The sequence below is a fragment of the Sinohyriopsis cumingii genome, chromosome 1 (assembly GCF_028554795.1).
Source record: "Sinohyriopsis cumingii isolate HCF-2022 chromosome 1, ASM2855479v2, whole genome shotgun sequence".
Taxonomy (NCBI): Eukaryota; Metazoa; Mollusca; class Bivalvia; order Unionida; family Unionidae; genus Sinohyriopsis; species Sinohyriopsis cumingii.
Genome location: NC_142961.1, coordinates 142,758,496 through 142,771,532, shown reverse-complemented (window position 1 = coordinate 142,771,532; position 13,037 = coordinate 142,758,496). Strand labels below are relative to the sequence as shown.

At 32.4% G+C, this 13,037-nt stretch overlaps 1 protein-coding gene across 1 annotated transcript in view; it reads left to right on the top strand.

Annotated features, from left to right (window-relative positions):
• LOC149808050 (spindle and centriole-associated protein 1-like) overlaps positions 1-13,037 on the top strand; it is a 109,596-nt gene that overhangs the window by 47,881 nt on the left and 48,678 nt on the right. Inside the window, exons 9-12 of the mRNA XM_089973054.1 lie at positions 249-434; positions 7,247-7,422; positions 10,231-10,380; positions 11,619-11,711. Coding sequence (XP_089829180.1) covers positions 249-434; positions 7,247-7,422; positions 10,231-10,380; positions 11,619-11,711 — 605 coding nt within the window. The remainder of the gene's footprint in view (positions 1-248; positions 435-7,246; positions 7,423-10,230; positions 10,381-11,618; positions 11,712-13,037) is intronic.

Sequence of the window (13,037 nt, the reverse complement as noted above, 5' to 3'; positions counted from 1 at the left end):
CATCAGCCTCCCACCAAACTGACAATTTGAGCTACACAGTTTATGTCTTATTGATATTAAATTGTAGGGGAGACTAATTTTAATAATCTAATGCCAGACTGTTGCCTATTAACAGGGATTCACTGTATATGTAGGCTTTTTTGTTTTACTCTGGCACATATGTATAACAGAATCAGTCTGAAAATGCACAGAAATTCTGGTACTTTTGAAATGCAGAGTCTGTAAATTAATTTGAAATAATTTTACAGATGGTGATGATAGAGTGGGTGGGGGTGAGCCTATAGTGTATCAGCCCAAGCTCAACCTGGAGAGATTTCAACAGTTTTTGGCAGCAGAGGAGAGGAACCATACCATCAGCACCATCAGTGGTCATGCAGGGTTGAGCCACCTGGGACCTGGACCTATACACAGTTCTCAAATACCAGATTCATCTCGTAAGTTTGTCTAGCTTGTTTATAACACAAGCCCAGCTATGAACAGTCTTCAGCTGTGAACAGTCTTCAACTAAAATAGCTCTGCATTATTTGTAGAATCTTTTGATTATTGAAAGTGTGTCGCTGCTGTAGAACTCGCCAACACTGTTCAGTAAAAGCCATTTTTGAAAGAACAGGAACTATATATAGCTTTTTAGCAACAAAAAACAAAGTTTTCCATGACTCATGTACAGTCCCATTTGGATTTGAATTCATAAAACTACGACCAAGAATTTGACAAGTAATATCTCCCAAGATAATAATAATAATAATAATAATAATAATAATAATAACAATAATAATAATTTCATGAGAGAAAAGAAAGGTAACTTGGTTTAATACACAGCCTGGTATTTTAATGAAATTAAAACCGTGATAACAAGCATGAACTGTTACATTGTCAAGATTTGTTGTTTTATATCAGTTATACATCTTGTAAAAAAATGTCTGAAAGTTGTGATACCTTTAAGTGGTATGCCATATATCATTATTAATTTAAAGTTAGCACTGGTTAATGGATGTGATTTTAAAAAAACTTGATTTAGACAGTGGTAAGAAGTTTGTTTTGAAATTAATAGTTTCATTGTAAGTAAACAGAGCCTGAAATTTCATTTTGACTCAATGGTCCAACAGCAATGTCTGACTTAGGTATATTTACATGAGTGCATTAACATAAACAAAAGGCAATATAAATATATGTCAAAAATATATAAAAAATTAATGCAAGCTCAAAATTCAGATGACTGTTTTATTGCTTATTAAATCATATAAATATTTTACTAAGTTTAACATTTTAAAATGTTCAAATCAAATGCCTTTTAATGGTGGCTCCTCTTTAAATCTCATTGCTGTAGTTAACAAAGTCTAAAAGTTCTCAACTTAGATAAAAAATATCAAACATTCAAATATAATAAAACACATTTGCTTTTCAAAGTGTGTCGAGTGAAACAGATGGGAAGACAACCAGTAAAGTTACTTTCTGTACAGTCAGTGTCCCTGAAAGCAATAATTCACTTGGCAGATAGTTGAGTTTCCTCTGACCTTTCCCACCCCATTTTTGAGATTTTGACATTTTTGTTGTATTTAAAATTGGGTGGAAAAGGTCAGAGAAACTCAGACTACTTGACAGATTGCTCAGCCTCAGATGAACATTGTCTTGGCTTCTTGGAGCGTATTTGTCAGGTGCAGTTTGTTTTATCAGAAGAAAGCAGTCAGTGGGCAATGGTCTCATCAGGACTGTTTGACATGATGAATAACTTAATGTGCACTCATCTGTGTAACTGGAATCAGGCTATTGATGACTGTGAGGGGTATTTTTTTATTTACTCGCAATAACCTGTCTGGTCATAGGCTCTTTGCATATTTTAATGGGTCATTAGACGTGCCTTTGAATAAGGCACTTGAACAATTCCCTGACTTTATGTATGCTGAACATGTTGAACAAAACATAAATGACCTCTTTTCATCCCATGGCCATGTCTTTTATGGTTGATCCTGGAAAGTCTGAATACATTTAGTTTTATTTCCATCGTTTTCGGACCTGGCATATTTAAAGCTTTTATATGCAACATGTCTTGTAGCAGCTGAATTCTCTGTAGTTGATTCCTGCCTTCCACCAGCAAATCCATACTTAAAACAATCTTGTAACATCTAGAACATATGGTAAGCTGATGCTTAGTTTTAGTATTGGTTGAGAACAGACAAACATCTGACTGACAAAGATCAGGTTTAAAATGGTGGTCAGTGTATTACATGCTATTTTTGCAAAATTTCAGCAGTATTTTAAGCCTCCAGTCTCCCACTGTAGAGTGACATCTGCTAGCATTCGTGATCTTTTATGACTCTTTTCAGATGTTTAAGGGTTAAAAGCACATTTGCTATTAAAGGTCTGACCGGTTAGTGCTGCTTATATATTATAGGTCCATAGCTAAAATAATTGGTCCCGGACCTCAGACCACCATAATTTTGAGACCCTGGGTAAAGCACAACAGTCATAAAATTGAAAAGATTGACTGGTATGCATTAACTTTAATTTCAAGTGTTATTTAATAAATTGTGGATAATTGTTTGAATCTGCCTCTACAGGCTGTGTTGTGACTCTTAAGTTTAAAGACAGTCAAACCATTGTAAGTCGCATTGTTTATACTGTATCTTGATTTTAAAAGCCACATAAAAATGTAACCATGCAAATGCATTTGCCCCATTATCTAATAATGTTAATCATTGCATGTCATGGTTTAGTAGAACACTAAATTTGCATTACATTTACCTTTACGTATGCCCAACATTTGAAATTTAGCCTGAAGATTTAATATTTTGTGGGTGTTTTTAGCTTGAAGATTTAGCTTGGAAGATTTAATATTTTGTGGGTTTTTTAGCTTGAGGATTTAATATTTTGGGGGTTTTAGCATGAAGATTTAATATTTTGGGGTTTTTAGCTTGAAAATTTAATATTTGGGGTTTTTTTTAGCTTGAAGATTTAATATTTGGGTGGCTTTAGCTTGAAGATATAATATTTTAGGGGGTTTTAGCTTGAAGATTTAATATTTTGGAGGGTTTAGCATGAAGATTAAATATTTTGGGGGTTTAAGCTTGAAAATTTAATATTTTGGGGTTTTTAGCTTGAAGATTTAATATTTTTTTGGTTTTTTAGCTTGAAGATTTAATATTTTGGGGGTTTAAGCTTGAAGATTTAATATTTTATGGTTTTTTTACCTTGAAGATTTAATATTTTGGGGGTTTAAGCTTGAAGATTTAATATTTTGGGGTTTTTAGCTTGAAGATTTAATATTTTATGGTTTTTTAGCTTGAAGATTTAATATTTTGGGGGTTTAAGCTTGAAGATTTAATATTTTGGGGTTTTAGCTTGAAGATTTAATCTTTTGGCTTTTAGGGGTTTTAGCTTGAAGATTTAATATTTTTGGGGGTTTTAGCTTGAAGATTTAATATTTTAGCGGGTTTTAGAATGAAGATTTAATATTTGGGGGGTGAAGATTTCAGTAGCGTCTCTTTAATCTGCATTAAGAAGCAAGAATTTTATCTTGTGCAAAGGGAGACAATCATGTGTGGTAGTCCTGACAACAAAACTCAATATAAATATAGACAACATTTATTTCAAAATCAATTGATGTATATAGACTACAGAGATAGCAAAATTAATTCCTGTATATAGACTACAGAGATAGCAAAATCAGTTCCTGTATATAGACTACAGAGATAGCAAAATCAGTTGATGTATATAGACTAAAGAGATAGCAAAATCAGTTGATGTATATAGACTACAGAGATAGCAAAATCAATTGATGTATATAGACTACAGAGATAGCAAAATCAATTGATGTATATAGACTAAAGAGATAACAAATTCAGTAGATGTATATAGACTACAGAGATAGCAAAATCAATTGCTGTATATAGAGTACAGAGATAGCAAAATCAATTGATGTATATAGACTAAAGAGATAACAAATTCAGTAGATGTATATAGACTACAGAGATAGCAAAATCAATTGCTGTATATAGAGTACAGAGATAGCAAAATCAATTGATGTATATAGACTAAAGAGATAACAAATTCAGTAGATGTATATAGAGTACAGAGATAGCAAAATCAATTGATGTATATAGACTAAAGAGATAACAAATTCAGTAGATGTATATAGACTACAGAGATAGCAAAATCAATTGATGTATATAGACTACAGAGATAGCAAAATCAATTGATGTATATAGACTACAGAGACAGAAAAATCAATTGCTATATATAGACTACAGAGACAGAAAAATCAATTGATGTATATAGACTACAGAGATAGCAAAATCAATTGATGTATATAGACTACAGAGATAGCAAAATCAATTGATGTATATAGACTACAGAGACAGAAAAATCAATTGATGTATATAGACTACAGAGATATCAAAATCGATTGATATATACTGGTTGACTACAGAGATGTCAAAATCAGTTGATATATAGACGATAGAGATGTCACAGTCAGTTGATATATAGATTACAGAGATGCCACGATCATTTGATATATAGGTTACAGAGTTGTCACAATCAACTGACAAAGACCACAAAGATATCAAACTCAATTGATATTTAGATTACAAAGATGTTGAAATCAATTGATGTATATACTACAGAGATGTCAAAATCAATTGATATATACACTATGAAGATGTTACAATCAATTGATATAGAGAGAACAGAGATGTCAAAATCAGTTGATACAGAGACAACAGAGATGTCAAAATCAGTTGATATATAGACTACAGTGATGTGTACATATTCGCATTGGTTTCACACAAGCTATTTACAATAAACAAAAAGAATTCTGTATATTGCCATTACATCAGCAGTCTTGAATACTGTTTTGTTTAATACTGATACATTTTTTAACATCATTTAAAGATTTTTCATTGTAAAACTAATTTTTACACTCAATCTTAAGGTGAAAATAATTTCACTGGATGTTTTACTGTTTGTAAGTTACATCAGTATTGAAAACAACAACACTCATTTTGACTTAAACTTTTGTTTTCCATTCAGGAATGTGAGAAAAATAATCCTTCATTATGCATCTGTGTTGTTATGGATCGGAGCCTCTCACCTGACAAAGAATTCTGATCATATGTGGTAGCTTTCTATCATACACTGATGCAGATGAAGAATTTGGCTTGTACTCTTGGTCTTTCTATTTTGCACTTGCATACAAGGAATTTGGCATGTTCTGTTGTTTTTTTCTTTCCTATACTGATGCATATAGTGCTGTTGGTCTTTCTATCCTACACAGATGCATCTATAGAATTTGGCTTGTACTCTTGGTCTTTCTATCCTACACTGATGCATATGAAGAATTTGGTTTACTATCTGTCTTTCTATTCTACACTGATGCATATGAAGAATTTGGCTACTGTTGGTCTTTCTATTTGACACTTATGTATATGAAGAATTTCACTTATACTGTTGATTTTTTCTATCCTACACTGATGCATATGAAGAATTTGGTTTGTACTGTTGGTCTTTCTATTCTACACTGATACATATACAAATTGTGCTCGTACTATTTGTTTTAATATCCTACACTGATGCATATGAAGAATTTGGTTTACTATCTGTCTTTCTATTCTACACTGATGCATATGAAGAATTTGATTTGTGCTGTTTGTCTTTCTGTCCTACACAAATGCATATGAAGAATTTGGCTTGTGCTGTTTATCTTTCTGTCCTACACTGCTACAAATAAAGAATTTGGTTTACTGTTGGTCTTTCTATCCTACACTGATGCATCTAAAGAATTTGGCTTGTACTGCTGGTCTTTCTATTCTACACTGCTGCATATGAAGAATTTGGTTTACTGTCGGTCTTTCTATTCTACACTGATGCATCTAAAGAATTTGGCTTGTACTGTTGGTCTTTCTATTCTACACTGCTGCATATGAAGAATTTGGCTAACTGTTGGTCTTTCTATCCTACACTGATGCATGTTGTACTCTTGGTCTTTCTATCCTACACTGACACATCTAAAGAATTTTATTTGTACTGTTTGTTTTTCTATCCTACACTGATGCATATGAGGAATTTGGTTTTTACTGTTTGTCTTTCTATTCTACACTGATGCATATGAAGAATTTGGCTTGTACTCTTGGTCTTTCTATCCTACACAGATGCATATGAAGAATTTGGTTTACTGTCTGTCTTTCTATTCTACACTGATGCATATGAAGAATTTGGCTACTGTTGGTCTTTCTATTTGACACTTATGTATATGAAGAATTTCACTTATACTGTTGATTTTTTCTATCCTACACTGATGCATATGAAGAATTTGGTTTGTACTGTTTGTCTTTCTATCATACACTGATTTATATAGTACTATTGGTTTTTCTATTTTACACTGATGCATATAAAAAATTAGGCTTGTGCTATTGGTTTTTCTATTCTACACTGATATATAGAAAGAAATTTGCTTGTACTGTTGGTCATTTAGAAAATGCAGCCTGCATCCACACTAGTTCCATGATATATGCATGATAGCAGTCATTACAAGTTTTCAAGGCATTATCAGTACTGGAAAACTGAAGCACTGTATGACAGCTAATGAAAACTATCAGTTTATTGTATAAAGGTTTTGAATTTCGGCATGAATTTTCACTATATGAAATATTTATATTTATAATATAGATAAGGTTTGATAAATCTGTAACTAAGGCATTTTCTCATTTTTGGATGCAAAGTGAGAGGAAAAAAGAGATACCAGTTAACACTGGTTTTTCTTATTGATGGTTTTTGCTTAAAAAATTACCAGGAAAATATATATATTTAGGATCTTCTTCAGTTAAGGAAAAGTACCAAATGCATTGTATCTGAAGCTTTTCTCATATGATCAAGGGCTTTGTAGAACTCAAAATTTTGTGAGAAAATTTCACCTGCCAATTTCAATCAAATGGAGGAATTTTCTGCATATATGTGAGATTTATAAAGAAAAAAAAGCTAGGTATGCATGAATTTCTCATCTTATTTTTATTCTGACTTTTTAGAAGTTATCAAGAACTTTTAATCATGCATTCTGGATTAGACCTTAGATGAGAGACAAAGATAAAAAGGCAAACTGAAAAAAAGACAGGTATATGGATACAGCTTGAAAGAGATAGTTAAAAATAAAAGGAAAAACAAGAATTATTGTGAAAAAAATGGACAGACTAAAGAACCACAAACAAATGGCAAATTTGTCATTGAAATTTTTTTTCTTTAAATTTTTGAGCAGAAGATACATTCCAAACACCAACAAGGGAACAACATGATGAGTCAATTGCCATTTTACGCTCACCAAAATCAGCTATCAATGATACTGGGAAGGTGAAGAAGGCCAAGAGCAGAGTACCAAAAGAAGAGAGACAGGCCAACACCTCATCCAGTTTCAATCTCACAGATCTTAGGAAGGTATAATAATTAATTAGGAGGAAGGTATAATAATTAATTAGGAAGGTATATTAATTAGTATTTACAGGTATAGTTCTACCTCATTATAATGCGTTTGTCAGGGTCTATGACTGCCAACCACATTATGTACTGAACCGTGGTATATTGAAAACAGTATGTACAGAATCATGATATACTGAGAATAGCTTAAGAACGTGAATTGTGATATACTGGTCACTATCATTATTTTTCAATACTGATGCTTTGGAAAGGAAATAAGGATATAAGACCTAAGTTTCACTTTGTTTTCTCTCAATCCACCACTCCGGTGGCCTAAGTAGTTAGAGTGTCTGCCTCAGATGCGGGAGATTGTGACTTCAAACCCCAATATACTAGCATTGTTATATACTTCATATATAGTGATTTCTTAAGGATTTTCACCCAGAGGGTAATTCATAATTTTCAGATTGAAGGGGTGGGTGCTGGCAGTTTTATATGAGAACAGTATTTATGAATAGAACCCTAATGTGTAAAGTGTGAGCCTGATAAATAACATCAATAAAGATAAAACTTGTAGTTGTTTGTCTGGTTTATAATTGTTCGTTACGTTAATGACAGTGTTTTGTATGAATTATATTGCCAAATGCAGTTAACAAATTGCCTTTAATAACTCTATAATCAGTGAAATAATTCATTGCTTAAACTGTCACTTGGTAATCTTGATTTTGATAGTTGACTCAGAGTGAAATGCTTACATAATCAGATTGAATATTAAGGATGGTTACAGGTTTTGTTAGGATGATGGAAATCTTCTGTGCGTAATTTTTCATGCCTTTTTTTTAACATGGTGGGATTAACTAAATTTAGTGGGGATTGACACAACTGTGTGACTCTTAGAAAACTATCTTTATACACAAATAACTTACAAATAACAATGCAAAAATAGTTTTTAACTTGCCTGAGTGCCTTTGTCTGTCACTGAGTCTCTGTAATAGGCAACTACAAAACAGACGATTAAAACAAAAACAATAAATAGAAAGGAAATCATTGAATTTATGAATGTTTTCATGACTATGTCGAAAGGAAGTTTTGTTAGGTGATGTGTTTATTTGGTTTGAATGCCAAAGAAATGACAGTAATGGTTGTTAATATAAATTAAATTCAACATATCATGTTTCATTGTATTTCTGCACACTGAATTTGCATACTTGGTAATGTGTCACTTTATCTATTACCAGCCTTATGTAATGGGACTGTAATAAATTATTGATATATATATAATTATAGGTTACTGCGTTTGTATGGGAAAATATGAATGAGTTTTTCGGATGGAATACTGCATGACCTTGGGAGTGCAGTATATCCATCTGACAAAACAAGTTTATATTTTCCCATACAAATGCAGTAACCTTTTTATTATATGCTCATTTACTTATTCCTCCTAAGGCTTAATTATATAAACAAAATACACTACAAGAAACAAAGTAAATGAATGTATGCCGTATTCCAAACTAAATACACAAGTGTAGATTCATCATTACACAACAACAACATTATTAATGCGCACATAACTCCACCCAGATAAATTTGAACTTATCACGTGCTAGATATAAGTTTCAAAAGAAAATGGCATTTTTGTCTGCTTAAAATTGAAATATGGAGTTGTGAATGAATGCGCATTGCAACAAGTTTTCCTTTTGATCTGGAATGAATAGATTTTTGTATTTTTGTTGATTCTACGAAATTTTGTGATTATGGACTGGATTCATCTGTGCAAATTGTACATGAAATACATCAGATTGAAGCAGCACAGGAGAAGCATGTTGACAAAAAACATGAGGTCTTTCAATTGCAATTATCAAAAAGACACTATTGAATTAAATGTTTACTTCATTTTGAGTGCAGTAAGGGGTATGTAATTGCATTTGGAATATAGTCGAAATTACATTTCGAAATGTGTAATCAAGCTTGAGAACTCATGACATGGCTCATGTAATTTGGATTTGCAGAACTAAGAAAATACATTTTGAGGTAATTCAGGATGTAAAACTGTAAGTATATTTTTTGCCATTCTTATTACCAGGCAAAGAAGACAAGTTTATGCCTTGTCACTTGCATGTTATTTGTAAGGATCCTGTCTGGCGACTACTGTATAGCTAGCCTAAATCTGAAACATTGTATCAAAAAAGTTAATGCAGAATGTGCCAAAGCAGCTGGTATGTGGCAGTCCACGAAACATCTGCTTTACTTCATTCAGAAACAAATTTCATAACCAAAATGTAAAATGCCTACTACGCGAGTGTACATGATTTGTTTGCAAATCAAAAGTGCTTGCGTCTGCATCCATTGTTTGTTTACAATAGAAATTAGTTCCTTTATGCATGTGAATGCAATATGAAGGTGTGTAATATTTTAAAATACTGAACAATTCTGACAATGTAAAGTTAATGGAGAAAAAAATGAGCATATAATAAAGATGGTTATGAAATTCTCCACTTGAAAAATGCTACTTCAAGATTTGGTATTTGTATTGTGCTTTTTGGCACAGCAATATCATTAGGTTATTTAGTACAAGGCAGTTGGAGTAAAGTACCTTGCCCAAGGACACACCATGGTAGCTGACCCAGATAGGTTAGAATCTGCATGCTTTCAGTTTGGCACACTAACCACACAGCTCCTTCAAGCAAGATATGGCTGTCAAAGTGGACTCTCTTACAGCCTGATTAATTTTATTATCTTGCTTGTGATACAAATAATGTAATATTTTTATTTTGAATTCGTAATTTTTATTCTATAAATGGAGTAACTCTCCTTTCTTGGAACAAATAGGTATTGGAGTGTTTGGAGAATGAGATATCTGACTATGAGAGACAGACAGGAAGAAGGCCACCAGCAGAACGACTAAGGCAGGAATCTTTTTCTGGATATACTCTTGCCATTGTGGAGTCTGTCACCAAGCTCACTAGATATCTGAGAGAGGTAAAAAAAAGTCAAAAAAGAATATTGCTGTACATCAGTATTACAATGTTGACATGATAGTTAAATGTGTATTGATGTAAATCAGTAATACAGTGTTGACATGATAGTTTAAATGTGTATTGATGTAAATCAGTAATACAGTGTTGACATGATAGTTTAAAGTGCTTTAATGTACATTAGTATTACATGATATTAAATTATTGAACTGTATCAGTATTACATTGTTGACATAATAGTTAAATATGTACTGATCTGTATCAATATTACATTGTTGACATAATTAAATGACCACTCCGGTGGCCTAGTGGTTAGAGCATCTGCCTCGGATGCGGCAGATCGTGGGTTCAATCCCTGACCAAGTCATACCAAAGACTTACAAAAATGGTACTAACAGCTGCCTTGCTTGGCAATCAGCATTAAGAGGTTAGTGTTAGGACTGGTCAGCCTGGTGTCAGAATAATGTAACTGGGTGGGACATCATGCTACATGTCTGCTGCATGATGCCCCAGTGCTAGACATCACTATAAACTGCTACATTGCAGACATTGTAGCAATATGACTGAAATTTTTTTCAAGTTACGTTAAAAATCTAAATCATATCACAATGTGTAGTGGTGTATATTAGTATTATAATAGTTTTTACATAATTATATGTGTATTGATGTGTATCAGTGTTAGTGTTGACGTGATAATTAAATGTGTGTATATATTATATTATATTATATATATATATATATATATATATATATATATATATATATATATATATATATATATATATATATATATATATATTTGACCGTTGACATGATAAGTAAATGGTATGAATTAAACAATTTTTACAAGCATCAGATTCCTGCGAATTAATCAAGACAACAAACACTGAAAAACATTTATTCACCTTTATAGCAATGTAATTTAAAACAAAAATGTTTTTGTTTTTTTGTGGTCATTGTACTAAATGGACAAATTGTCACACAAGTTGTGATATGCAGTAGTTGTTTAACATATTGTGCTATCTTAAGCTTATAACAAGGATACAGATCACATAAGAATTAGAAAATGTTCTATTATAATACATACATTTTGAAATATTTGTTATATTTTCACATTTTCTCTAATGGATTGTTCTGATATTAAATGTAAATCTCAGTTTAGTGTCAATAAAGCACTAAATAACCTGGCCATATGTTATTGTTTGCAAAATATATCAGAATAATTGTTTGCAATTTTTGCAGAGTGAGATGAGACTTCAGGCAGAGATAACAGTAAGAGAACAGCTATCCCAAGATGTGTTACAGTTACGGGCCCTGATTGATGCTCTGACTTCAGTAAGTACATTGAGATTACCCCCACCCACCCCACTTTGTTCGCCAGACTGGTTGAATGTTTTGATACCATTCATATCATTCGGACCATTTCGATACTTATTAATATCTTTGTACCTGTGACCTCTATCACAAACAGCCAAACATTTTGGTTTCAGTAGTTTCTAGTTATGGATAGATTCCCTTTATGTGAGATTGAAAACCACCTGGAAGTAATCAGGTACAGCTTTTCAGATTTGGTCTCCTTTGATCATTGTAAATGACTATTAAAAATTAATATTAATTCTATTAATTTGTATGCATTAATTGGTTAATACATGCTTCGTCATGTACTATTTACATTCATTCTGCCAGCTTAGCATCTTAGTTAATCATATAAAATTTACCACATTTGTTTTACCTCCTTAATGAATTATTGTTTAATAGTTTCAATCCTTCCATTAACTTCTGTGTGCGTACTATGGACTACAGCACACAATGGAATAATAATTTTATGAAACCAATAAATGCAAGTGTGATATATTTATGTTTTTAATGGGAAGTTGTTGTTATTGTGGTTTTGGGGTTTAATACCTTTTCTTAGCACAAGATAGGCTAATTATGGCAGCCAGACCCACGGGAAGCTACTGGCAGCTTTCTCACGTACCCACATTGGCCAAGCCCGACACACAAATCCATGATAACAGAGGGGAGATGGCAGTGATTGGTAAAAGCAAGAGTTGGATACATTAGTTTGGATTATACAAAATCTACACTCTGGAAGGACATTTATGGATACATTGCCATATTTGCTGGCCTATAAGTCAATGCGGAGTATAAGTCTAATCAGCAAATTTGGCATTTCAATCCTTCATCCATATATAAGTCAAAGGTGAGTATAAGACGAGGCCAGATCAATACCTCAGATTGTGTTTTTCACTTTGTTCCACACAGCATCGTAAATTTTATCCCTATCTGTAACTCAGTCATCTTTCCAATCAGGATCATTAAATGTAACTAAAAGTACCTAATTTGTTTCACGCGAAGTATTTTAAATGTTTGATATACTTTGGTTTCATAAATATTAAAAGTATTGCTGTTATGTTATTTCAAATTACCAGCAATAGGGAAAATGCATAATTAATACTAAAATGCTTTGTCCGTTTTTTTTTTGGGGGGGGGAAGATACAGGGAGAAGGATGCTTATGTATTCCATCACATTTTTCTTCTTGCACCTTGTGATCAAAATAAATATGGTCTGATATATGTGAGAGAGAGAGAGAGATAAAGTTCAGCTCTTCGTTGGGGTTTTTGTTGTTATTTTTAAAACTTATTGCCCCTGTGTGGCTG